The sequence below is a fragment of the Carcharhinus amblyrhynchos genome, chromosome 13 (assembly GCF_965287045.1).
Source record: "Carcharhinus amblyrhynchos chromosome 13, sCarAmb.v2.hapA, whole genome shotgun sequence".
Taxonomy (NCBI): Eukaryota; Metazoa; Chordata; class Chondrichthyes; order Carcharhiniformes; family Carcharhinidae; genus Carcharhinus; species Carcharhinus amblyrhynchos.
In genome coordinates, this window is record NC_137336.1 from 76493940 (window position 1) to 76521182 (window position 27243).

At 48.2% G+C, this 27243-nt stretch overlaps 1 protein-coding gene across 1 annotated transcript in view; it reads right to left on the reverse strand.

Annotated features, from left to right (window-relative positions):
• Positions 1 to 989: 989 nt before the first annotated feature.
• cenpq (centromere protein Q) overlaps positions 990 to 27243 on the reverse strand; it is a 67392-nt gene continuing 41138 nt past the window's right edge. The window contains exons 6-9 of the mRNA XM_080201853.1: positions 25926 to 26055; positions 18027 to 18146; positions 15232 to 15300; positions 990 to 1239 (exon numbers count right to left, since the gene is read on the reverse strand). Coding sequence (XP_080057979.1) covers positions 1090 to 1239; positions 15232 to 15300; positions 18027 to 18146; positions 25926 to 26055 — 469 coding nt within the window. The 3' untranslated portion in view covers positions 990 to 1089. The remainder of the gene's footprint in view (positions 1240 to 15231; positions 15301 to 18026; positions 18147 to 25925; positions 26056 to 27243) is intronic.

The window sequence follows — 27243 nt, forward strand, 5'->3', positions numbered from 1 at the left end:
ACAATCCTCCCCACCTCTGTAACCTCCTCCAGCCTACTACAAACCTCTCTATCTCTGTAACATCCTCCAGCTCCTACAATCCTCCCTATCTCTGTAACCGCTCCTGCCCCTATATCCCTCCCTATCTCTGTAACCTCCTCTAACCCTCCCTATCACTGTAACCACCTCCAAACCTACAATCTTATCTGTTATCTCATCCAGCCCCAACAACCTTTCCTATCTCCATAACCTCCAACCCCTACCAGTCTCCTTATCTCTGTAACCTCTTTCAGCCCCTACAACCCTCCCGATCTCTGTAACCTCTTCCAGCTCCTACAACCCTTCCTTATCTCTGTAACCTCCTCCAGCCTCTATACCCCTCCCTATCTCTGTAACCTTCTCCAGCCCTTCATCCATATCTCTGTAACCTGCTCCAGCCCCTATATCCCTATCTCTGTAACCTCCTCCAGCCCCTATATCCCTCCCTATCTCTGTAACCTCCTCCAGCCCCGACAACCCTCCCTATCTCTGTAACCTGCTCCAGCCCCTACAACCCTCCCTATCTCTGTAATCTCCTCCAGTCCCCATAATGTGTTCTGAAATCTCCGCTCTTTTCTAATTCTGGAAGGTTGTACCTTCCCAGTTTCTATGGCCCTCCATTGGCAGTTGTTCCTTTAGCTGCCTGGGCCCCTCTGCTCTGGGATTCCCTCCCTAAACTCTTCAATTTCTCACTCACTCCTAAAGGCATTCCTGAATAGTGGTATGTTGGAACGTGTGTAAAAGGCACTATATAAATGCAAATCAGTACTGGTTAAATGTGTGGAGTGTGTGAGGAGTCTGATTGAGATGTGAGGGGTAATATTTATCATAAAAGGGGGCAAGTCTGTCACCTAATAAGACATTCCTGTCGACTTCAGAATAAACCTGAACATAGCAACCGATGCCTGCTTGGTTGCGGAGTCACCCGTTCCCCAACACAGAGGTGAAAAATACACAGGGTCAGCACGCAGTTAAAACTAACAGTTTATTATAAATCTGCTTCTGGATATGTATAACACCAATGCAAGGAATCGTTAACTGTAGAGAACACAACATAAATTGAACAGCAAGTTAATTTCCATGGCCAAGAGGAGAGACACCATCAGCTTCTGTGTGGGCACGTTCGAGGAAGATCAACAGGTTTTGCAAGGCAGGGGAACGTTGAATAGTTTGAAGGTCCTGAAGGATGGCATCACGATTTCCAATGCCCATCAGCTTCTCCTGGGAGACACAACAGACAGGTGGTCACAGGAGTGGATCAATACAAGCTAACCTGCTCACTCTCTCTGTGCAAGCTATCCTGCTCTCTCTCAGTGCAAGCTATCCAGCTCTCTCTCTCTCTCTCTCTCTCAGTGCAAGCTATCCTGCTCTCTCTCTCTCTCAGTGCAAGCTATCCTGCTCTCTCTCTCTCTCTCAGTGCAAGCTATCCTGCTCTCTCTCTCTCTCAGTGCAAGCTATCCTGCTCTCTCTCTCTCTCTCTCAGTGCAAGCTATCCTGCTCTCTCTCTCTCAGTGCAAGCTATCCTGCTCTCTCTCTCTCTCAGTGCAAGCTATCCTGCTCTCTCTCTCAGTGCAAGCTATCCTGCTCTCTCTCTCTCAGTGCAAGCTATCCTGCTCTCTCTCTCTCTCAGTGCAAGCTATCCTGCTCTCTCTCTCTCAGTGCAAGCTATCCTGCTCTCTCTCTCTCTCAGTGCAAGCTATCCTGCTCTCTCTCTCTCAGTGCAAGCTATCCTGCTCTCTCTCTCTCAGTGCAAGCTATCCTGCTCTCTCTCTCTCAGTGCAAGCTATCCTGCTCTCTCTCTCTCTCAGTGCAAGCTATCCTGCTCTCTCAGTGCAAGCTATCCTGCTCTCTCTCAGTGCAAGCTATCCTACTCCCTCTCTCTCTCAGTGCAAGCTATCCTGCTCTCTCTCTCAGTGCAAGCTATCCTGCTCCCTCTCTCTCTCAGTGCAAGCTATCCTGCTCTCTCTCTCTCAGTGCAAGCTATCCAGCTCTCTCTCTCTCAGTGCAAGCTATCCAGCTCTCTCTCTCTCAGTGCAAGCTATCCTGCTCTTGCTCTCTCTCAGTGCAAGCTATCCTGCTCTCGCTCTCAGTGCAAGCTATCCTGCTCCCTCTCTCTCTCAGTGCAAGCTATCCTGCTCTCTCTCTCTCAGTACAAGCTATCCTGCTCTCTCTCTCTCCCTCTCAGTGCAAGCTATCCTGCTCTCTCTCTCTCCCTCTCAGTGCAAGCTATCCTGCGTGCACTCTCTCTCAGTGCAAGCTATCCTGCTCTCTCTCTCTCAGTGCAAGCTATCCTGCGCGCGCACTCTCTCAGTGCAAGATATCCTGCTCGCTCTCTCTCTCTCAGTGCAAGCTATCCTGCTCTCTCTCTCTCTCAGTGCAAGCTATCCAGCTCTCTCTCTCTCAGTGCAAGCTATCCTGCTCTCTCTCTCAGTGCAAGCTATCCTGCTGTCTCTCTCTCAGTGCAAGCTATCCTGCTGTCTCTCTCTCTCTGTGAAAGCTATCCTGCTCTCTCTCTCTCTCTCTCTCTCTGTCAAAGCTATCCTGCTCTCTCTCTCCCTCTCAGTGAAAGCTATCCTGCTCTCTCTCTCTCCCTCTCAGTACAAGCTATCCTGCACGCTCTCTCTCAGTGCAAGCTATCCTGCTCTCTCTCTCTCTCTCAGTGCAAGCTATCCTGCGCGCACTCTCTCTCAGTGCAAGCTATCCTGCTCGCTCTCTCTCTCAGTGCAAGCTATCCTGCTCTCTCTCTCTCTCTCAGTACAAGCTATCCTGCTGTCTCTCTCTCTCAATACAAGCTATCCTGCTCTCTCTCTCAGTGCAAGTTATCCTGCTCTCTCTCTCTCAGTGCAAGCTATCCTGCTCTCTCTCTCTCAGTGCAAGCTATCCTGCTTTCTCTCTCTCTCAGTGCAAACTATCCTGCTCTCTCTCTCTCAGTGCAAGCTATCCTGCTCTCTCTCTCAGCGCAAGCTATCCTGCTCTCTCTCTCAGCGCAAGCTATCCTGCTCTCTCACTCAGCGCAAGCTATCCTGCTCTCTCAGTGCAAGCTATCCTGCTCTCTCTCTCAGTGCAAGCTATCCTGCTCTCTCTCTCTGTGCAAGCTATCCTGCTCTCTCTCTCTGTGCAAGCTATCCTGCTCTCTCTCTCTGTGCAAGCTATCCTGCTCTCTCTCTCTGTGCAAGCTATCCTGCTTTCTCTCTCAGTGCAAGTTATCCTGCTCTCTCTCTCAGTGCAAGCTATCCTGCTCTCTCTCTCAGTGCAAGCTATCCTGCTCTCTCTCTCAGTGCAAGCTATCCTGCTCTCTCTCTCAGTGCAAGCTATCCTGCTCGCGCTCTCACTGCAAGCTATCCTGCTCTCTCTCTCTCAGTGCAAGTTATCCTGCTCTCTCTCTCTCTCAGTGCAAGCTATCCTGCTCTCTCTCTCAGTACAAGCTATCCTGCTCTCTCTCTCAGTACAAGCTATCCTGCTCTCTCTCTCAGTACAAGCTATCCTGCTCTCTCTCTCTCAGTGCAAGCTATCCTGCTCTCTCTCTCTCTGTGCAAGCTATCCTGCTCTCTCTCTCTCAGTGCAAGCTATCCTGCTCTCTCTCTCTCTCAGTGCAAGCTATCCTGCTCTCTCTCTCTCTCAGTACAAGCTATCCTGCTTGCGCTCTCTCTCAGTGCAAGCTATCCTGCTCTCTCTCTCAGTGCAAGCTATCCTGCTCTCTCTCTCTCTCAGTGCAAGCTATCCTGCTCTCTCTCTCAGTGCAAGCTATCCTGCTGTCTCTCTCAGTGCAAGCTATCCTGCTCTCTCTCTCAATGCAAGCTATCCTGCTCTCTCTCTCAGTGCAAGTTATCCTGCTCTCTCTCTCTCTCTCAGTGCAAGCTATCCTGCTCTCTCTCTCAGTGCAAGCTATCCTGCTCTCTCTCTCTCTCAGTGCAAGCTATCCTGCTCTCTCTCTCAGTGCAAGCTATCCTGCTGTCTCTCTCAGTGCAAGCTATCCTGCTCTCTCTCTCAATGCAAGCTATCCTGCTCTCTCTCTCAGTGCAAGTTATCCTGCTCTCTCTCTCTCTCTCAGTGCAAGCTATCCTGCTCTCTCTCTCTCTCAGTGCAAGCTATCCTGCTCTCTCTCTCTCTCAGTGCAAGCTATCCTGCTCTCTCTCTCAGTGCAAGCTATCCTGCTCGAGCTCTCTCTCAGTGCAAGCTATCCTGCTCTCTCTCTCAGTACAAGCTATCCTGCTCTTGCTCTCTCTCAGTACAAGCTATCCTGCTCTCTCTCTCTCAGTGCAAGCTATCCTGCTCTCTCTCTCTCAGGGGAAGCTATCCTGCTCGCTCTCTCTCTCAGGGCAAGCTATCCTGCTCTCTCTCTCTCTCTCAGGGCAAGCTACCCAGTCTCTCTCTCTCTCAGGGCAAGCTATCCTGCTCTCTCTCTCTCTCAGGGCAAGCTATCCTGCTCTCTCTCTCTCTCAGGGCAAGCTATCCTGCTCTCTCTCTCTCTCAGGGCAAGCTATCCTGCTCTCTCTCTCTCTCAGGGCAAGCTATCCTGCTCTCTCTCTCAGTGCAAGCTATCCTGCTCTCACTCTCTGTGAAAGCTATCCTGCTCTCTCTCTCTCTCAGTACAAGCTATCCTGCTGTCTCTCTCTCTCAATACAAGCTATCCTGCTCTCTCTCTCAGTACAAGCTATCCTGCTCGCGCTCTCTCTCTCTCTCAGTGCAAGTTATCCTGCTCTCTCTCAGTGGAAGCTATCCTGCTTGCGCTCTCTCTCTCAGTGCAAGCTATCCTGCTCTCTCTCTCAGTGCAAGCTATCCTGCTCTCTCTCTCAGTGCAAGCTATCCTGCTCTCTCTCTCAGTGCAAGCTATCCTGCTCTCTCTCTCAGTGCAAGCTATCCTGCTCTCTCTCTCAGTGCAAGCTATCCTGCTCTCTCTCTCAGTGCAAGCTATCCTGCTCTCTCTCTCAGTGCAAGCTATCCTGCTCTCTCTCTCAGTGCAAGCTATCCTGCTCTCTCTCTCAGTGCAAGCTATCCTGCTCTCTCTCTCAGTGCAAGCTATCCTGCTCTCTCTCTCAGTGCAAGCTATCCTGCTCTCTCTCTCAGTGCAAGCTATCCTGCTCTCTCTCTCTCTCTCTCAGTGCAAGCTATCCTGCTCTCTCTCTCTCTCAGTGCAAGCTATCCTGCTCTCTCTCTCAGTGCAAGCTATCCTGCTCGCGCTCTCTCTCAGTGCAAGCTATCCTGCTCTCTCTCTCACTACAAGCTATCCTGCTCTTGCTCTCTCTCAGTACAAGCTATCCTGCTCTCTCTCTCTCAGTGCAAGCTATCCTGCTCTCTCTCTCTCTCAGTGCAAGCTATCCAGCTCTCTCTCTCTCAGTGCAAGCTATCCTGCTCTCTCTCTCAGTGCAAGCTATCCTGCTGTCTCTCTCTCAGTGCAAGCTATCCTGCTGTCTCTCTCTCTCTGTCAAAGCTATCCTGCTCTCTCTCTCCCTCTCAGTGAAAGCTATCCTGCTCTCTCTCTCTCCCTCTCAGTACAAGCTATCCTGCACGCTCTCTCTCAGTGCAAGCTATCCTGCTCTCTCTCTCTCTCTCAGTGCAAGCTATCCTGCGCGCACTCTCTCTCAGTGCAAGCTATCCTGCTCGCTCTCTCTCTCAGTGCAAGCTATCCTGCTCTCTCTCTCTCTCTCAGTACAAGCTATCCTGCTGTCTCTCTCTCTCAATACAAGCTATCCTGCTCTCTCTCTCAGTGCAAGTTATCCTGCTCTCTCTCTCTCAGTGCAAGCTATCCTGCTCTCTCTCTCTCAATGCAAGCTATCCTGCTTTCTCTCTCTCTCAGTGCAAACTATCCTGCTCTCTCTCTCTCAGTGCAAGCTATCCTGCTCTCTCTCTCAGCGCAAGCTATCCTGCTCTCTCACTCAGCGCAAGCTATCCTGCTCTCTCAGTGCAAGCTATCCTGCTCTCTCTCTCAGTGCAAGCTATCCTGCTCTCTCTCTCAGTGCAAGCTATCCTGCTCTCTCTCTCTGTGCAAGCTATCCTGCTCTCTCTCTCTGTGCAAGCTATCCTGCTCTCTCTCTCTGTGCAAGCTATCCTGCTTTCTCTCTCAGTGCAAGTTATCCTGCTCTCTCTCTCAGTGCAAGCTATCCTGCTCTCTCTCTCAGTGCAAGCTATCCTGCTCTCTCTCTCAGTGCAAGCTATCCTGCTCTCTCTCTCAGTGCAAGCTACCCTGCTCGCGCTCTCACTGCAAGCTATCCTGCTCTCTCTCTCTCAGTGCAAGTTATCCTGCTCTCTCTCTCTCTCAGTGCAAGCTATCCTGCTCTCTCTCTCAGTACAAGCTATCCTGCTCTCTCTCTCAGTACAAGCTATCCTGCTCTCTCTCTCAGTACAAGCTATCCTGCTCTCTCTCTCTCAGTGCAAGCTATCCTGCTCTCTCTCTCTCTCAGTGCAAGCTATCCTGCTCTCTCTCTCTCAGTGCAAGCTATCCTGCTCTCTCTCTCTCTCAGTGCAAGCTATCCTGCTCTCTCTCTCTCTCAGTACAAGCTATCCTGCTTGCGCTCTCTCTCAGTGCAAGCTATCCTGCTCTCTCTCTCAGTGCAAGCTATCCTGCTCTCTCTCTCTCTCAGTGCAAGCTATCCTGCTCTCTCTCTCAGTGCAAGCTATCCTGCTGTCTCTCTCAGTGCAAGCTATCCTGCTCTCTCTCTCAGTGCAAGCTATCCTGCTCTCTCTCTCAGTGCAAGTTATCCTGCTCTCTCTCTCTCTCTCTCAGTGCAAGCTATCCTGCTCTCTCTCTCTCTCAGTGCAAGCTATCCTGCTCTCTCTCTCTCAGTGCAAGCTATCCTGCTCTCTCTCTCAGTGCAAGCTATCCTGCTCGAGCTCTCTCTCAGTGCAAGCTATCCTGCTCTCTCTCTCAGTACAAGCTATCCTGCTCTTGCTCTCTCTCAGTACAAGCTATCCTGCTCTCTCTCTCTCAGTGCAAGCTATCCTGCTCTCTCTCTCTCAGGGGAAGCTATCCTGCTCGCTCTCTCTCTCAGGGCAAGCTATCCTGCTCTCTCTCTCTCTCTCAGGGCAAGCTACCCAGTCTCTCTCTCTCTCAGGGCAAGCTATCCTGCTCTCACTCTCTCTCAGGGCAAGCTATCCTGCTCTCTCTCTCTCTCAGGGCAAGCTATCCTGCTCTCTCTCTCTCTCAGGGCAAGCTATCCTGCTCTCTCTGTCAGTGCAAGCTATCCTGCTCTCACTCTCTGTGAAAGCTATCCTGCTCTCTCTCTCTCTCAGTACAAGCTATCCTGCTGTCTCTCTCTCTCAATACAAGCTATCCTGCTCTCTCTCTCTGTGCAAGCTATCCTGCTTTCTCTCTCAGTGCAAGTTATCCTGCTCTCTCTCTCAGTGCAAGCTATCCTGCTCTCTCTCTCAGTGCAAGCTATCCTGCTCTCTCTCTCAGTGCAAGCTATCCTGCTCTCTCTCTCAGTGCAAGCTATCCTGCTCGCGCTCTCACTGCAAGCTATCCTGCTCTCTCTCTCTCAGTGCAAGTTATCCTGCTCTCTCTCTCTCTCAGTGCAAGCTATCCTGCTTTCTCTCTCAGTACAAGCTATCCTGCTCTCTCTCTCAGTACAAGCTATCCTGCTCTCTCTCTCAGTACAAGCTATCCTGCTCTCTCTCTCTCAGTGCAAGCTATCCTGCTCTCTCTCTCTCTCAGTGCAAGCTATCCTGCTCTCTCTCTCTCAGTGCAAGCTATCCTGCTCTCTCTCTCTCTCAGTGCAAGCTATCCTGCTCTCTCTCTCTCTCAGTACAAGCTATCCTGCTTGCGCTCTCTCTCAGTGCAAGCTATCCTGCTCTCTCTCTCAGTGCAAGCTATCCTGCTCTCTCTCTCTCTCAGTGCAAGCTATCCTGCTCTCTCTCTCAGTGCAAGCTATCCTGCTGTCTCTCTCAGTGCAAGCTATCCTGCTCTCTCTCTCAGTGCAAGCTATCCTGCTCTCTCTCTCAGTGCAAGTTATCCTGCTCTCTCTCTCTCTCTCAGTGCAAGCTATCCTGCTCTCTCTCTCTCTCAGTGCAAGCTATCCTGCTCTCTCTCTCTCTCAGTGCAAGCTATCCTGCTCTCTCTCTCTCAGTGCAAGCTATCCTGCTCGAGCTCTCTCTCAGTGCAAGCTATCCTGCTCTCTCTCTCAGTACAAGCTATCCTGCTCTTGCTCTCTCTCAGTACAAGCTATCCTGCTCTCTCTCTCTCAGTGCAAGCTATCCTGCTCTCTCTCTCTCAGGGGAAGCTATCCTGCTCGCTCTCTCTCTCAGGGCAAGCTATCCTGCTCTCTCTCTCTCTCTCAGGGCAAGCTACCCAGTCTCTCTCTCTCTCAGGGCAAGCTATCCTGCTCTCTCTCTCTCTCAGGGCAAGCTATCCTGCTCTCTCTCTCAGTGCAAGCTATCCTGCTCTCTCTCTCAGTGCAAGCTATCCTGCTCTCTCTCTCAGTGCAAGCTATCCTGCTCTCTCTCTCAGTGCAAGCTATCCTGCTCTCTCTCTCAGTGCAAGCTATCCTGCTCTCTCTCTCAGTGCAAGCTATCCTGCTCTCTCTCTCAGTGCAAGCTATCCTGCTCTCTCTCTCAGTGCAAGCTATCCTGCTCTCTCTCTCAGTGCAAGCTATCCTGCTCTCTCTCTCAGTGCAAGCTATCCTGCTCTCTCTCTCAGTGCAAGCTATCCTGCTCTCTCTCTCAGTGCAAGCTATCCTGCTCTCTCTCTCAGTGCAAGCTATCCTGCTCTCTCTCTCAGTGCAAGCTATCCTGCTCTCTCTCTCAGTGCAAGCTATCCTGCTCTCTCTCTCAGTGCAAGCTATCCTGCTCTCTCTCTCAGTGCAAGCTATCCTGCTCTCTCTCTCTCTCTCTCAGTGCAAGCTATCCTGCTCTCTCTCTCTCTCAGTGCAAGCTATCCTGCTCTCTCTCTCAGTGCAAGCTATCCTGCTCGCGCTCTCTCTCAGTGCAAGCTATCCTGCTCTCTCTCTCAGTACAAGCTATCCTGCTCTTGCTCTCTCTCAGTACAAGCTATCCTGCTCTCTCTCTCTCAGTGCAAGCTATCCTGCTCTCTCTCTCTCAGGGGAAGCTATCCTGCTCTCTCTCTCTCTCTCTCTCAGGGCAAGCTATCCTGCTCTCTCTCTCTCTCTCAGGGCAAGCTACCCAGTCTCTCTCTCTCTCAGGGCAAGCTATCCTGCTCTCTCTCTCTCTCTCTCAGGGCAAGCTATCCTGCTCTCTCTCTCTCTCAGGGCAAGCTATCCTGCTCTCTCTCTCTCTCAGGGCAAGCTATCCTGCTCTCTCTCTCAGTGCAAGCTATCCTGCTCTCACTCTCTGTGAAAGCTATCCTGCTCTCTCTCTCTCTCAGTACAAGCTATCCTGCTGTCTCTCTCTCTCAATACAAGCTATCCTGCTCTCTCTCTCAGTACAAGCTATCCTGCTCGCGCTCTCTCTCTCTCTCAGTGCAAGTTATCCTGCTCTCTCTCAGTGGAAGCTATCCTGCTTGCGCTCTCTCTCAGTGCAAGCTATCCTGCTCTCTCTCTCAGTGCAAGCTATCCTGCTCTCTCTCTCTCTCTGTGCAAGCTATCCTGCTGTCTCTCTCAGTGCAAGCTATCCTGCTCTCTCTCTCAGTGCAAGCTATCCTGCTCTCTCTCTCAGTGCAAGCTATCCTGCTCTCTCTCTCTCTCTCAGTGCAAGCTATCCTGCTCTCTCTCTCTCTCAGTGCAAGCTATCCTGCTCTCTCTCTCAGTGCAAGCTATCCTGCTCGCGCTCTCTCTCAGTGCAAGCTATCCTGCTCTCTCTCTCAGTGCAAGCTATCCTGCTCTCTCTCTCTCAGGGGAAGCTATCCTGCTCTCTCTCTCTCTCAGGGCAAGCTATCCTGCTCTCTCTCTCTCTCTCAGGGCAAGCTATCCTGCTCTCTCTCTCTCTCTCTCTCAGAACAAGCTATCCTGCTCTCTCTCTCAGTGCAAGCTATCCTGGTCTCTCTCTCTCACTCTCAGTGCAAGCTATCCTGCTCTCTCTCTCTGTGCAAGCTATCCTGCTCTCTCTCTCTGTGCAAGCTATCCTGCTCTCTCTCTCTGTGCAAGCTATCCTGCTCTCTCTCTCTGTGCAAGCTATCCTGCTCTCTCTCTGTGCAAGCTATCCTGCTCTCTCTCTCTGTGCAAGCTATCCTGCTCTCTCTCTCTGTGCAAGCTATCCTGCTCTCTCTCTCTGTGCAAGCTATCCTGCTCTCTCTCTCTGTGCAAGCTATCCTGCTCTCTCTCTCTGTGCAAGCTATCCTGCTCTCTCTCTCTGTGCAAGCTATCCTGCTCTCTCTCTCTGTGCAAGCTATCCTGCTCTCTCTCTCTGTGCAAGCTATCCTGCTCTCTCTCTCTGTGCAAGCTATCCTGCTCTCTCTCTCTGTGCAAGCTATCCTGCTCTCTCTCTCTGTGCAAGCTATCCTGCTCTCTCTCTCTGTGCAAGCTATCCTGCTCTCTCTCTCTGTGCAAGCTATCCTGCTCTCTCTCTCTGTGCAAGCTATCCTGCTCTCTCTCTCTGTGCAAGCTATCCTGCTCTCTCTCTCTGTGCAAGCTATCCTGCTCTCTCTCTCTGTGCAAGCTATCCTGCTCTCTCTCTCTGTGCAAGCTATCCTGCTCTCTCTCTCTGTGCAAGCTATCCTGCTCTCTCTCTCTGTGCAAGCTATCCTGCTCTCTCTCTCTGTGCAAGCTATCCTGCTCTCTCTCTCTGTGCAAGCTATCCTGCTCTCTCTCTCTGTGCAAGCTATCCTGCTCTCTCTCTCTGTGCAAGCTATCCTGCTCTCTCTCTCTGTGCAAGCTATCCTGCTCTCTCTCTCTGTGCAAGCTATCCTGCTCTCTCTCTCTCTGTGCAAGCTATCCTGCTCTCTCTCTCTGTGCAAGCTATCCTGCTCTCTCTCTCTGTGCAAGCTATCCTGCTCTCCCTCTCTCTGTGCAAGCTATCCTGCTCTCTCTCTCTCTGTGCAAGCTATCCTGCTCTCTCTCTCTCTGTGCAAGCTATCCTGCTCTCTCTCTCTGTGCAAGCTATCCTGCTCTCTCTCTCTGTGCAAGCTATCCTGCTCTCTCTCTCAGTGCAAGCTATCCTGCTCTCTCTCTCTCTCTCAGTACAAGCTATCCTGCTCTCTCTCTCTCTCTCAGTGCAAGCTATCCTGCTCTCTCTCAGTACAAGCTATCCTGCTCTCTCTCAGTACAAGCTATCCTGCTCTCTCTCAGTACAAGCTATCCTGCTCTCTCTCAGTACAAGCTATCCTGCTCTCTCTCAGTACAAGCTATCCTGCTCTCTCTCAGTACAAGCTATCCTGCTCTCTCTCAGTACAAGCTATCCTGCTCTCTCTCTCTCTCCGTGCAAGCTATCCTGCTCTCTCTCTCTCTCAGTGCAAGCTATCCTGCTCGCTCTCTCTCTCTCTCTCTCTCAGTACAAGCTATCCTGCTCTCTCTCTCTCTCTGTGCAAGCTATCCTGCTCGCGCTCTCTCTCAGTGCAAGCTATCCTGCTCTCTCAGTGCAAGCTATCCTGCTCTCTCTCTCTCTCTCTCTCTCTCAGTACAAGCTATCCTGCTCTCTCTCAGTACAAGCTATCTTGCTCTCTCTCAGTACAAGCTATCTTGCTTCTCTCTCTCTCAGTGCAAGCTATCCTGCTCGCTCTCTCTCTCTCAGTACAAACTATCCTGCTCTCTCTCTCAATACAAGCTATCCTGCTCGCTCTCTCTCTCTCAATACAAGCTATCCTGCTCTCTCTCTCTCAGTACAAGCTATCCTGCTCTCTCTCTCTCAGTACAAGCTATCCTGCTCTCTCTCTCTCTCTCAGTACAAGCTATCCTGCTCTCTCTCTCTCTTAGTACAAGCTATCCTGCTCTCTCTCTCAGTGCAAGCTATCCTGCTCTCTCTCTCTCTCTCAGTACAAGCTATCCTGCTCTCTCTCTCTCTCTCAATACAAGCTATCCTGCTCTCTCTCTCTCTCTCTCAGTGCAAGCTATCCTGCTCACTCTCTCTCTCTCTCAGTACAAGCTATCCTGCTCTCTCTCTCTCAGTGCCAGCTATCCTGCTTTCTCCCACAGCGCTGTGGTAAAGATGCTGCCCTTGCGTATCAGAATGAGTGATGTGTGGGGTAAGGAGAGCTGCCTAGAAAAGTGGCTGTGGTGGGTGGGGGGGTGTGGGGTGGTGGGTTCACGGAAGGGGTGGCCGTGTTTGGCTTCAGTGACATGCAGTCAGGAAAGAGCTCATGCTGTGGCTGGAGTAGGCCTTTCTGATTGCAACTGCTGAGTTATTCCTGCACAGACACTGCAGGAGAGATTGTTCAGGATAGTTCCATGGGTCATTCTAATTCATTGGATACTCTGGAGAAGGCGGATTGTTTTACTTAAAGAGCCAGGTTCGACATGAGAAAAATCTGTTTCACACAGTGAGTTATGATCCAGAAAGCACTGCCCTGGGAGCAGAATTTTCAAAAGGGGAATTGGTAAATGACATCTTAAACATTCACTCCCTCCACCACCGACACACAGTAGCAGCAGTGTGTACTATCCACAAGATGCAGGAACTCACCAAGGCTCATTAGGCAGCACCTTCCAAACCCACAACCGCTACCATCTAGAAGCACAAGGGCAGCAGCTACCTGGGAACACCACCACCTGGAGGTTCCCCTCCAAGTCCCTCACCATCCTGACTTGGAAATATTTCACCGTTCCTTCGCTGTCGCTGGGTCAAAATCCTGGAACTTCCTCTCCAACAGCACTGTGGGTGTACCTCACAGGAACTACAGCGGTTCAAAGAAGGCAGCTCACCACCACCTTCTCATGGGGCAGTTAGGGATGGGCAATAAATGCTGGCCCAGCCACCAACACCCACATGCCTTAAATGAATAAGAAAAAATAGTGGGTATTTGGACAGGAACAATCTGGGCAGTGGACTCTCGCTGCCCAACTCATGTTCAGTGATATCAGGGCAATGTGACTGGAGAAGCTGGAATTGTTCTCTTTAGGGCACAGAAGGGGAAGGGTCAAATTGTTCCAGGGATAATTCCAGTTAACCGGAATCACAGCTGAGAAAGAGGCCCTTCAGCCCATCTTGTCTGCACTGGCCGTCAAGCTGTTTATCCTAATCCCATTTCCTAGCACTTGGTCCGTAGCCTTGTGCGCTAGGGCGTTTCGAGTGCTCATCTAAATGCTTCTTAAATATTGTGAGGGTTCCTCCCTCCACCATCTTTCAGGCAGTGAGTTCCAGAATCCCACCACTCAATGGGTGAAAAAGCTTTTCCTTTAATTCCCTCTAAATCTCCTGCTTCTTATCATGAATCTCTGCCCCCTGGTTATTGACCTCTCTACTGAGGGGAAAAGTTTCTTCTTATCCACCCTATCTATGTCCCTCATAATTGTGTCTGTAGAAACTGGGATTGTTTTACTTAAAGCAAAGCCCTGGGGAGACAAGAGGAAAAGATGTTTCACGCTGTGAGTTTGTGATCTGGAACATGGTGCCTGAAATGGCAGAGAAAGCACATTCAACCACAACCTGCAAAAGGGGAACTGGATAACTTCTCAAACAGGGGGGAAAAAAGTGTAGAGCAATGGGAAAAAAAACAAAGAACAAAGAAAATTACAGCACAGGGACAGGCCCTTCGGCCCTCCAAGACTGCACCGACCATGCTGCCCGACTGAACTAAAACCCCCTACCCTTCCAGGGAGCATATCCCTCTATTCTCATTCCATTCATGTATTTATCAAGACGCCCCTTAAAAGTCACTATTGGCTCTGCTTCCACTACCTCCTGGTTCCAGGCATCCACCATCTTCTGTTCAAAAAACTTGCCTCGTGCATCTCCTTTAGATCTTGCCCCTCGCACCTTAAACCTGTGCCCCCCAGTAACTGACTCTTCCACCCTGGGAAAAAGCTTCTGACTATCCATTCTGCCCATGCCTCTCATAATCTTGTAGACTTCTATCAGTCATCCGTCAACCTCTGTCATTCCAGTGAGAACAAACCAAGGTTCTCCAACCTCTCCTCATAGCTAATGCCCTCCACAGCACGCAACATCCTGGTAAATCTTTTCTGTACCCTCTCCAAAACCTCCACATCCTTCTGGTGGCTGCCAGAATTGAACACTATATTCCAAGTGAGGCCTAACTAAGGTTTTATAAAGCTGCAACATGACTTGCCAATTTTTAAACTCAGTGCGCCAGCCGATGAAGGCAAGCATGCCGTGTGCCTTCTTGACTACCTTCTCCATTTGTGTTGCCACTTTCAATGACCTGTGTACCTGTACACCAAGATCCCTCTGCCTACCAATACTCTTAAGGGTTCTGCCATTTACTATATATTTCCCATCTGTATTCGAGCAGGGTGGTGGGGCTAAATGGATAAATTCCTTTAAAGAACCAACACAGATACAATGGGCCAAATGGCTGCATCATTGTATAATTTCACATTTCTAGTTATGAGAAGCCTGCTGTAGCAGGGGATGGGAGTGGAATATGTTGGCCACATGATGTACAGCAGCATTGCCTTCTCCCAGCACCCTCCCAGCTTGTTCTGCTGTCCCTGCATTTCAGGAATCTTTGTTAAAGCCTAACTAACTGAGCTGCTTGAGACAGCATTCTGCTCCACTGCTGAAGATCATTTGTGGCCAGCTGTCCCTGCTGTCTAAGTGCTTGTAGTACTCAGCACCCCTGTAGTTTCTGACCTGCAGCTTAATAATTACTATTTGACACCACAGGATCTCTCTAATCCACGTGTTGTGTTTGAAAACTGCTATATGGTGAGTACCTGAATTCTTTAAGGCAGCATCAGCATTTTTTTGTGTTGTTCACTGGGATTTAGTGGACCACAAAATTTTTCTGCTATTGTCAGCTGCAAAGTGCTCTTTTTGTCAGCTGATACAGACATGGTTTTGTGAATGGGGCAGTAACACAGGAGGTCAGACTCCGACCTGTCACCCTCTGAGATCAGGGGTCAAATCCAATCCAAGGCATGGGGGAAGGGGTGATGAAGAGTTCCTCACTCTGACTGAGGTCCCTGGGGAGGACAGATCTGAGTGGCACAGTCAGTGACTTGTCACCAGAAATTGAAATCCAGTTGCCCATTCACTTAATCCATTGACAGCTTTGCAGTGTTTTGCCTCTTCCTATACCGCTTCCAATGCTCGCTTAGCTTCCTGTATACCATGTTCAATTTTTCAGCACTGCTTCCACCTCACTATGAGGCAGGATGCACCTGTTTCTGTCACTTTGCTGGCTCATTTCCCCACATTGTGGGCACTAACCTGAAGGGTAGCCTGCTGGAAACTGGCTTCGGGGAGTTCAGGGAGGTTCAGAACCCCACTATCCACATTCTGCAGAAAAACAAGAGAAAGGGCTCAGTGTCCTGTGTTGAGGAGAGTACAGCTTGTCTAAGGGCTCAGTGACAGAAACAAAAGGATTTGTATTTTACACTGTGTCTTCCACAGCCTCTGAACGTCACAAAGTGCCCTGCAGTTAATAAAGTTGGAGGACAGGTGGAAGCCAATTTACACACAACAAGTTTCAACAAACAAATCTGCAAAATGGCTAGATAATTATTATTTTTTAAAAGTGGTATCAATGAAGGATAAAGATTGATTGTGACACCAGGGATATCCGTCCTGATGTTTTTCAAAACTGTGGATCTTTATGTCCATTTGGCAGGCCTTGGGTTTAATACAGCGGTTCCCAAACTGTGGATCGTGACCCCTCCCCAGGGGTTGCAGGATGAGATTTTGGGGTTGTGAGCTCTGAGGCAGCAACGACAGACTGATTCTGGACAACTGCAAGGCCTCTTTAAATGGTTGCACTTTGCCTTGTTGACAGGCATGGCTTAATCATCGGTTCTCTGAGGTCCGATTTCTGCTACAACCGCAGACTGTTTTAAAAGGTTGACCTTGCGTTTTTTCTGGGCAAACCCAGAGATTTAACCCTCTCTCCACCGTCGCTCCACAATTTTCTAAAACTCTCCAATCTCCACTCCCCAGTTTTTACCCTGAAGTCACGTAAAGTCTGAGGTATGAAAAGAGGGTCGCGTGGTAAAAATTTGGGAAGCACTCTGTTCTGAAAGACAGTGTAGTACTCCCTTGATAATGCACAAACGAGGAGCGGGGAGGTGGGCGAGAATGCTCAAATCTCTGGAGTGGAATGAAGGCGTTTGTCTCGTGAGAAAAGCTTGATTGGGCTAGGTTGACATCCATTGGAGTTGAGGAGAATGCAAGATGATTGTATGAGGAGAGACTGGGTCCACTGGGCTTGTATTCACTCCAATTTAGAAGAATGAGGGGGGATCTCATTGAAAGGTTTAAAATTCTGACAGGGCTGGAGACACTGGACACAGGGATGATGTTTCCTCTGGCTTGGGGGAGGGGGGTGGTCTAGAAGTCTTAAGATATAGGGGAGGCCGTTTAGGACTGAGGTGATGAGAAATTTCTTTACTCAGAGGGTGGTGAACCACAGAAAACTGGAGGACAAGTCACTGATCACATTTAAGAAGTAATTAGAGAGATTTCTGATAAATGTGTCAAGGGGGATGGGGAGAGTGCAAGAACATGGCAGTGAAATAGAGAATCAGCCATGATCATGTTGAATGGTGCAGGCTCGAAAGGCCGAATGGCCTGTTCCTTTTCCTTTTCTCACCATACAAGATCCTAAGAGGGCTTGGCTGGGTAGATGCCGAGAGGGTGTTTCTACTCATGAGGGAATCTGCAACTGGGGTCCACAGTTTAAAAAGAAGAGTTCTCCCATTTCAGAAAGGAGAATTTCTTCTTTCAGAAGAAGGTGGGACTCTTCCTCCGAGAGCAGTGGAGACTGGATCATTGAATACGTTCATGGTCAAGTTGGACAGAATTTTGATTGACAAAGGGGTGACAGTTCTGGGGGGACAGGCTGGAAAGTGGAGTTAAGGCCAGTCAGATCAACCATGATCTCACTGAACCACAGAGTGAGCTTGAGGGGCTGAATGGTCTACTCCTGCTCTGATTTTTTTAATGTTAACTTCTTGTGGAACAAAGTTTATTTATTAGTGTCACAAGCAGGCTTACATTAACACTGCAATGAAGTTATTGTGAAATTCCCCTAGTCGTCACACCCCGGCGCCTGTTCGGGTACACGGGGAGAATTTAGCATGGACAATGCACATAATCAGCACGTCTTTCTGACTGGGGGAGAAAACTGGAGCACCCAGAGGAAACTCAGGCAGACACAGGGAGTGCGTCCAGATTCCGCACAAAGCTAGGAATCAAACTCGGGTCCCTGGCGCTGTGGGCCTTCTGATTTGGGGGCCAGAATGAGATCCACTGAGCCACTGTTGAGATTTGGTTTGGATTACATTTCAGGAAGGTTTCAGTTTCAGAGCATTCGGTTCATGTTGAGAGACTGGCAAGGCTGGGATTCCTCTCCTTAAAGTGGAGAATGAATCGAGGTGTTCAAAACCATGAGGGCTTTTGATGGAATGAATAAAAAAAAGATGGTGGAAGCTGATTCAATGTCAGGAACATTAGGAGTTAAGAAACAGGAGCAGGAATCGAGCACAAGGCCCTTGGATCTCGACTGTGGCTCAGTGGATCTCCCTCTGGCCTCTGAATCAGAAGGCTCACAGCGCCAAGGAGCCGGGTTCAATTTCCAGCTTTGTGCAGAGTCTGGACGTTCTTCCCATGTCTATGTAGGTTTCCTCCAGGTGCTCAAGTTTTCTCCTATTCACTCAGGTCACAGCAATCTACAATTTTGATTTCACTTGGCGTTCAACTGTCAAGAGGGAACTCGATAGCCGAGATGGAAAGATTTGCAGGGAAATGGGGTCTCAAGGCATGGGTTTAAATGGATAAATCTTTCGTAGAGCTAGTCCAGGCAAGGTGGGCCAAATGGCCGATGCTTTTTTTTTATTCTAATGGGTGACAGGATCAGGTAGTGACTCCCTTTGCCTGACAACACTCGCTGCCTAGATGAGCAAGAGAAGACCATTCTCTTGATGAGGCTCAGGGAGAATGAAAGGAGATGGTTAAGCGGTGAACAATGACAGAAGTCACACATCAGTGTTCAGAGCAGGTGGGACACCAACCTGAAATTCATCATTTTCTGTCTCATCCAGAAAGGCTCTCAGATGATTGATCTCATCCTGCAGCTTCTCCAGCTCTTCGCTGTTGCGTTCCAATGTATTGAGAGTCCTGTCCAACTCATTCTGTAGCACAGGGAAAAGCAAAGTCATCACTGTAACTTAGATGCTGCCACATAAGCTTCCAGAATAGGTAATAATTGGAATCACAGATAAATGGGAGATATCAGACATTTTAGTAGGGAGAGCAGACAGGTCATTTGTTACATGGACAGGGTGCGTCCAGGTGGGATAGAAGATAAAGGGATCGCAGGGTAAATATTGTGCCTCAGGTTAGCAAGGCCAGGTTAGCAAACTAGGTATTAGTCTTTATTTCTGGAGTGATAGAATTAAAAAGTAGTTTGGTTAAACCTGTCAGAAACCCTTGTGAGACTACATTTGGAGTACTCTATGCAGTTCTCAGAATCACAGTTTTACAGCACAGAAAGAGATCTTTCGGCCCATCATGTTTGTGCTGGCCATCAAATGCTTATCTACTCAAATCCTTGTTCCATAGTCTTGTGTGCTAGAGTGTTTTGAGTGCTCATCTAAACACTTCATAAATGTTGCGAGGGTTCTGGCCTCTACCACCCTTTCAGGCAGTGAGTTCCAGATACCACCCGCTCAGTGAATAAGTATTTCCTCAAATCCCCTCTAAATCTCCTGCTCCTGACCTTAAATCTCTGCCCATTGGTTTTTTTTTAAATTCATTCATGTGACATGGGCATCACTGGCTGGCCAGCATTTATTGCCCATTCCTTGTTGCTTTTAAAAAGGTGGTGGTGAGCTGTCTTCTGGAACCACATGTTCTGTGGGTTGATCCCTCTACTAAGGGGAAAAGTTTCTTCCTATCCATGCTATCTTTGTCCCTCATACACTTCAATCATGTCACTCCTCAGCCTTCACTGCCGTTAAGGAAAACAACCCCAGTCTAAACAGTCGCTCTTTATAGTTGAAACGTTCCATCCCAGGCAGCATCCTGGTGATTCTCCTCTGTAATCTCTCCAATGCAATCACATCTTCCTGTACTGTGGTGACCAGAACTGCACACAGTACTCTAGCTGTGGTCTAACAGGGTTTAGTATAGCTCCATAATAACCTCTCTGTTCTTATACCCTATGCCTTTGCTAATAAAAGCCTGAATCCCATGTGCTTTCTTAATCCCCTTATCTACTGGTCCTGCTGTCTCCAGGAACCTATAGACATTCATCCCAAGATCCATCTGGTCCTCTATATTTGCTAGTGTGCTGCTGTTCACTGTCCTTGCCTTGTTAGTCCTCCCAAAATGCATCACCTAATGTATCTGGTCACATGTTATAAAATGGATATAAAGGTGCAAGAGAGGATGTAAAGAGGATTTACAGAAATGATACCAGAAATGTGATGGTATAAACACCAGGATAGGATTGACACAAGGAATATAGGAATTAGGAGCAGAAGTGAGCGAATTCAGCCCATCGAGCTTGCTCTGCCATTCAACCAGATCATGGCTGATTTCTCCCCGGTCTCCCCATCTGTTCCCCATATCCCCGCACCCAATTTTTAAAATTAGAAATATATCTCTCTCTTTCTCAAAACTATTTAACAATTCAGACTCCACTGCGTTATTTGGCCGTGAATTCCACAAATTCACCAGCCTCTGCAAGAAGTAGCTCCTCTTCACCTCAATTGTAAATGTACCGCCTCTCAAACGATATCTGTGACCTATTGTTCAAGATTAGTCATAACAGGAAACATTTGGCCCACATTTACTCTATCAGTCCCTTTTAAAATTTTCTATGCCTCGATCAGATCCCCTTTCATCCTTCTAAACTCCAGCGAGTACAAGCCCAAACTGTTTAACTGACACAACAAAAGACTGAGATGTCACCTAATAGAAATCTTTAAAGTTCTGACAGGCTTTGAGAGAGACAGGACAGAAACAATGTTTCATCTTGTTGGGAAGGGCATAAGCAGAGATGGTCCATAAAATAAAATCACCAACAGGCGGTTCTGGAGAAACTTCATCACCTGAATGGTGGTGAGAATGTGGAAGTTGCAAGCACAGGAAGAGCTTGAAGTGAATAGTATCAGGGGAAGCATTCCATATTCACAGGAGATTTAGACTTTGGCAGCAGTGATACTGCCAGGATAAAAGCAGGAGGGAGTAGTGGTGAGAGAGAGAGACAGAGAGAGAGAGCAAGAGAGAGAAAGAGACACAGTGAAGGATCGGAAAAAGAGAGAGAGAGAGGAGAAGAATTGGCAATAAAGGGAGAGGCACAGCAAAAGATTCTGGAGAGAGGGATAGAAATAATAAGAGTGCAGATGGAGGAAGAGCACCTTGTCATACCAAAGCCCACTTAGCTTCAGGGTAAGATGATTAAAGTGTGGCACATGCAAAAAGCAGAACGATCAAGGTTGTTGAAACCGAAAAGCCATCTTACTGACAGACAAAAAAGACTGAGGGAAAGACAGACTGACTCAATGATCAGATGTACAGGGAGATAGGCTGAAGGATCAGAGAGGTAGGGAGAGAGACTGAAGGATCGGAGAGGGAGAGAGAGAGACTGAAGGATCGGAGAGGTAGAAATAGGCTGATTTCTAGGAGGAGGGACATACATACAGAAAACTGGAGTTTTACACGTGGATAGATCACTTTCACCGTGAGAGTGAATGGAATGTAGACTGGCAGTTGAATGATGAACGGACTGGGGATGTCAGCTGGCTGTGTTTTCCGATTGGAGTGTCTGCTTGTATTGTTACTGACTGCTGGGAGAGGAATCTGATGGGCTGCCCACACCAGGGATAGTCATTGACTTCAGAAAGTGGAGGACATGCCCCTGTCTACATCATCAATGAAGTGAAAAGAGTTGACAGCTTCAAGTTTTTAGGTGTCCAGATCACCAACAACCTGTCCTGGCTCCCCCCTCCCATGCCGACACTACAGTTAAAAAAGCCCACCAACTACTTTCTCAGGAGGCTAAGGAAAGTTTCATGTCTGCTACGACTCCCACAGTTGTACCATAAAAAGATGCACCATAAAGAGCATTCTTTCTGGTCGTATCACTCCTGGTACGGCTCCTGCTTTGCCCAAGGCTGCAAAAAACTACAAAGGGTTGTTCTGAATGTAGCCCAATCCATCGCACAAACCAGCCCCCCATCCACTGACTCTGTCTACACTTCCCGCTACCTTGGCAAAGCAACCAGTATAATCAAGGACCCCATGCATCCTGGGCATTCTCTCTTCCACCTTCTTCCATCAGGAAAAAGATACAAAAATCTGAGAACACATACCAACTGAGTCAAGAACAGTATCTTCCCTGCTGCCATCAGACTTTTGAATGGATCTACCTTATATTAAGTTGATCTTTCTCTGCACCCTGTCTACGACTGTAACACTACATTCTGCACCCTCTCCCTTCCTTCTCTCTGAACAGTATGCTTTGTCTGTGTAGCACGCAAGAAACAATACTTTTCACTGTATGCTAATACATGTGACAATAACAAGTCAAATCAAAACCAAATGGAAAGTGTCAGTTACTGTGTTTGAAGCCCAGCTGCATGCTGTGAAAAATGATGAAAGGAGAATATTATTTTCTCTCAGGTTTAGTTGGCAGATAGGGGACCCTGATTGGATTTGATCTTCCTATCATTATGCTCACCAACATGTTGCATCAACCTATCTCAATCTCCATTTCTCATTCAACATCCAAATCTATGGAAAAAAAAGTTGGGAAAAAAGCATTCTTCCCAAATACCAAACTGACCCATTCCCAGTGACTTCCTAGGCTGGAAGGTCAAACCCGCATTTCTGTCAAAATTTGCCATTTGCTGCAACAGATATCAAACAAAACTTAACATGGAGCCAGATATTCCAACTGGTGACCAAAACCTTGGCTACAGGTCAGATTTGAGGAATGTTTTAAAGGAGGTAAACTAGAGAGATGGAGAGGTTTCGGGAGGGAATCACAGACTTAGCTCCCACAGTTGAAGGCACATGCCAGCATTATGAAGTAATTAAAATCAAAGCCAAGGGACGTACGCAGGATTTATCAATTTAAACAAACATCCAATCATACAAGATCTGCCTTCATTCCATCCTGATCACAGCATAAGGTATGTGCATTCATCTGATTCCAACCCACACAAAACCACCAAGACAGTAATGGGAAAGACTGCAAACCCTCAGGAGGTCCAATTATGGTGAGATAAAAAGAGTTCATGTTTCAGGTTAATGGGCTTTTGTTAGTGTAATGGTATGAAGTTCCATATCACACATGGATTCACTGCATATCGGAAGCTTTCAGGTCCCATACAGCGTACCAATACCACATATTAACCATATCACTGGCCTCTCTGCAGAGTCCTTTAATGACCTCAGGATTTCTCAAAGTAGTTTATAGCCAATTTTGTATTTTTAACAGGTTGGATGGCTTTTTCTAATTTATTCGTTTATGGGACATGAGCGTCGCTGGCTAGGCCAGCATTTATTGCCCATCCCTAGCTGCCCTTGAGAACGTAGTGGTGAGCTGTCTTCTTGAACCGCTGCAGTCCCTGAGGTGTAGGTACACCCACAGTGCTGTTAGGGAGGGAAATCCAGGATTTTGACCCAGCAAAGGAATGGTCAATATATTTCCAAGTGAAGATGGTGAGTGGTTTGGAGGGGAACCTCCAGGTGGTGTTGTCCCAGGTATGTGCTGCTCTTGTCCTTCTAGATAGTAGTGGTTGTGGGTTTGGAAGGTGCTGCCTAAGGAATCTCGATGAGTTCCTGCAGTGCAACTTGTAGATGGTACGCACGGCTGCAACTGAGCATCAGTGGTGGGGGAATTGAATGTTTGTTTAAGGGATAGCAATCAAGTGGACTGCCTTGTCCTGGATGATATCAAGTTTCTTGAGTGTTGTTGGAGCTACACTCATCCAGACAAATGGAGAGTATTCCATCACATTCCTGACTTGTGCCTTGTAGAAGATGAACAGACTTTGGAGAGTCAGGAGGTGAGTTACTCAGCACACGATTCCTACCTTTGGACCTATTCTGGTCACCACAGTATTATATGGCTGGTGCAGTTCAGTTTCTGGTCAATGGTGCCACCCAGGATATTAATAATGGACGATTCAGTGATGGTAATGCCACTGAATGTTAGATCCTCTCTTGTTGGAGATGGTCATTGCTTGGCACCTGTGTGGTGCGAATGTTACTTACCACCTGTCAGCTGAAGCCTGGATATTTTCCAGGTCTTGCTGCATTTGGGCATGGATTGCTTCAGCATCTGAAGAATTGTGAATGATTCTAACACAATGCAGTCATCAGCGAACATTCCCACTTCTGACCTGATGGCAGGAGGGTGATTGGTGAAGCAGCTGAAGATGGTTGGGTCTAGGACACTACCCTGAGGAACTCCTGCAGTGATGTCCTGGAAATGATGGATCTCCAATCACCACAACAATCTTCCTTTGTGCCAAGCATGACACAAAGCAGTCCTATGTGCCAAGTAGGACTGAGTTGAGGAGAAACTTTGTCACACAAAGGGTTGTGAATCTGTGGAATTCCCTGCCCAGTGAAGCAGTTGATGCTACCTCACTGAATGTTTTTAAGGCAAGGATAGATAAATTTTTGAACAGTAAAAGAATTAAGGATTATGGTGAGCGGGTGGGTAAGTGGAGCTGAGTCCACAAAAAAGATCAGCCATGGCTCGAGAGGCCAGATGACGTACTCCTGCTCCTAGTTCTTATGTTCTTTGCACCAACCAGTGCAAAGTCTTCCCCAATTCCCCTTGCCTCCAGTTTTGCTAGGGCTCCTTGATGCCATACTCAGTCAAATGCTGCCTTGATGCCAAGGATAGTCACTCTCACCTCACCCCTGGCATTCAGCTCTTTTGTCCATGTCTGAACCTGGTGCAGCAGGAAAGGCCCACAAGCATCAATTAGATAAACAACAGCAAATTTGTTTAAGTGGTGTAGCTCAAGGACACCTGAGAGCTCTGCTCTTGTTCTTTTTTTATTCCTTCATGGGATGTGGGCTTCAGAAAGGGACAGCATTTGCTACCCAATCCTGGTTGCTCATGAACTGAGCAGCTTGTGAGGCCATTTCAGAAGATAGGTCACTGTGGCTCTGGAGTCACATGTAGGCCAGAGCAGGTAAGGACGGCAGATTTCTTTCTCGAAAGGGGCATTAGTGAAGCAGACAGATTTTTATAACAATTGATGATTGTTTTGATGGTCATCGTGACTGAGATTACTTTTATATTCCAGATTTATTGATTGAATTTAAGGCTTCCGTCAGCAGGGCGCTGCACACAAGTGTCAGTCTGGATTATGAGACTCAAATTTCTGCTGTGGGATCTCAACCACATAACTCACTTTTTTACATTACACCCGAGAAGGCATCCTTTCCAGATACATCACAGCTTAGTTCGACTCCTGCTCAGACCAAGACCACAAGAAACTACAAAGGGTCGTGAACATAGTCCAATCCATCACGCAAACCAGCCTCCCATCCATTGACTCTGTCTGCACTTCCCGCAGCCTTGGAAAATCAGCCAACATAATTAAGGACTCCATGCACCCCGGACATTCTGTCTTCCACCTTCTTCCGTCAGGAAAAAGATACAAAAATCTGAGGTTATTAACTAACCGACTCAAGAACAGCTTCTTCCCTGCTACCATCAGACTTTTGAATGGACCTACCTCACATTAAGTTGATCTTTCTCTACACCATAGCTATGACTGTAACATTACATTCTGCACTCTTTTACTTCCTTCTCCCCTACGTATTCTACGAAAAGAATGCTTTGTCTGTATAGTGCGCAAGAAACAATACTTTTCACTGTATAAACGAGGAAGAAATAGTATTACTGACTGAGCTAAGGTTGACACGATTAAAAGTCTGGGCATAATGGTACTCTTTAGATGAAGTTTCTGCCTGAAAGGTTGCAGTCCCAAGCTCTGGCCTCTTTGTTCACCTGCCATGTTACTTTTGCAGAACTCAAACCAAGAAACCAATTGGATATATAACCGAGTTGCTATGGCCTTGTGCAATGTCTTGTCAAACTGCCTAACTGCATTGTTGCACGCCATCCAGAGTTAACAGAGACGTTTAAAACAGTAGAGCAAAGAGTTCTCACTGGCGTGAAGGTCAGTAACCAGAGGACACTGATTTAAGTAAGTGATGAAAGCATGAGAGGGGGTGATGAGGAGAATTTGTTTTGTGATGTGGAACAAATACATTAAATCCTGAGGGGAATGACAGGTTGGATGCCGAAAGGATGTTTCCTCTTGTGGGAGAGTGAAGAAGTAGGGGGCACAGTTGGGGTCTCCCATTTAAGACAGAGATGGAGAGGAATTTCTCCTGTCAGAGGGTGGTAAATCTTTGGAATTCCCTTCCTCAGAGAGCTGGGTAGCTGAATTTATTCAAGGCTGAGTTGGATAGCTTTTTGATTGGTAATGGTTATGGAAAACAGGAAGGCAAGTGGAGTTTGAGCCCGCAATCAGATCAGCCTTGATCTTATTGAGTGTCAGAGCAAGTTTGAGGGACCAAATGGCAGGCCCCTGTTCCTAGCTCTATGTGCAGTTGTGGAACACTGCCTGAAAGGGCGGTGGGTGCAGATTCAATAATTCCTTTCAAAAGAAGAGTTGGAGAGGGGAAAATGTGCAGGACTTGGAAAGGACTGAAGTTGAGAGCTCTTGACAACATGATGGGTGAAGTGGCCTCCTTCTGTAAAATATGGAGATGGAGACCCATCGCCCGTTTACTGACTGTAAGATATCAGAGCAGTATTAGGCCATTTGGCCCAATGCATCTGCTCTGCCATTCGATCATGGCTGATGTGTTTCTCAGTCCCATTCCCCCATTTAATGACTAGGGCATGTTGTGCAGGATTGAAATACCTGCAGCATTTGCAGGGATGCCTCATCCTCTTGCAGGTGTTCTTCCTGGAATGCACAAGACTTCTTGATGTTTTTTAAATCTTTCAGTTTGCTCACAGGGGCTTGGATAGAAGAACATCGATCCAGAAACCTAGAAACAAAGGAGGCAGCAACGTTACTGGGCGCGTGTGATAATGCCCCGAACCCTGAGGGTTTCACTACGGACTCAGACACTGGTTTGGAACTGTCCTCAGGAGGTGGCCACCTTCATGGCAGGAAGGAGCCTCAGAGGGTATTGCAGCCCTGTCTGCATATTACAAATCATGCCTCAGCTGTGTAAACCGCTGCTTAGACTGCATCTGCGTAGAGTTCTGGACACCTAACCAAAGGGAATATATATTAGCCTGGAAGGGAATGGGTTATCTCTGACTCAAAACATAAAAGGAGAGATTACACAAATCAGCGTTTGTATTCTCAGGAATTCATAAGGTAAAGGGGTGACTTGCTCAAGGTTTTTAAGAAATGAAGGGGAGCAGATAGGATCGAGAGGGATAAACTATTTCCCCTGGTTGGGGATTCTAGGATGAGTGGACACAAGTTAGCAAACATTTCTATTCACAGTGGGTGGTAGAAATTTGAAATTCTCTTCCGCAACTGGCATTTGATGTTTGTTCAATCGTAAAGTTTAAATTTGAGACAGATTTCATTTTGTTATCCAAAGATGTCAAGGGCTATGGGGTGAAGGTGGGTTGGCAGAGTGAGTTCAAAGATCAGCCATGATCTCCATGGTCTCCTCAAGGGGGCTGAATGGCTTCCTCTTGTCCTGGCATAATAGACTGGAGAAGGGGCTGAATGGCTTCCTCCTGTTCCTGTGTAACAGGCTCAGCAGGCTAAATGGCCTCCTCCTGACCCTTTGACAGTGCGGCGCTCCCTCGGCACTGACCCTCTGACAGTGCGGCACTCCCTCGGCACTGACCCTCTGACAGTGCGGCGCTCCCTCGGCACTGACCCTCTGACAGTGCGGCGCTCCCTCGGCACTGACCCTCTGACAGTGCGGCGCTCCCTCGGCACTGACCCTCTGACAGTGCGGCGCTCCCTCGGCACTGACCCTCTGACAGTGCGGCGCTCCCTCGGCACTGACCCTCTGACAGTGCGGCGCTCCCTCGGCACTGACCCTCTGACAGTGCGGCGCTCCCTCGGCACTGACCCTCTGACAGTGCGGCGCTCCCTCGGCACTGACTGTCCTGACAGTGTAAAAAATACCTTAAAAAACTTAAGTTTTTTAAACAGAGGGTGTTGGCTGCCTGGAACTCATTACCGGGGGAAGTAGCGGAAGCAG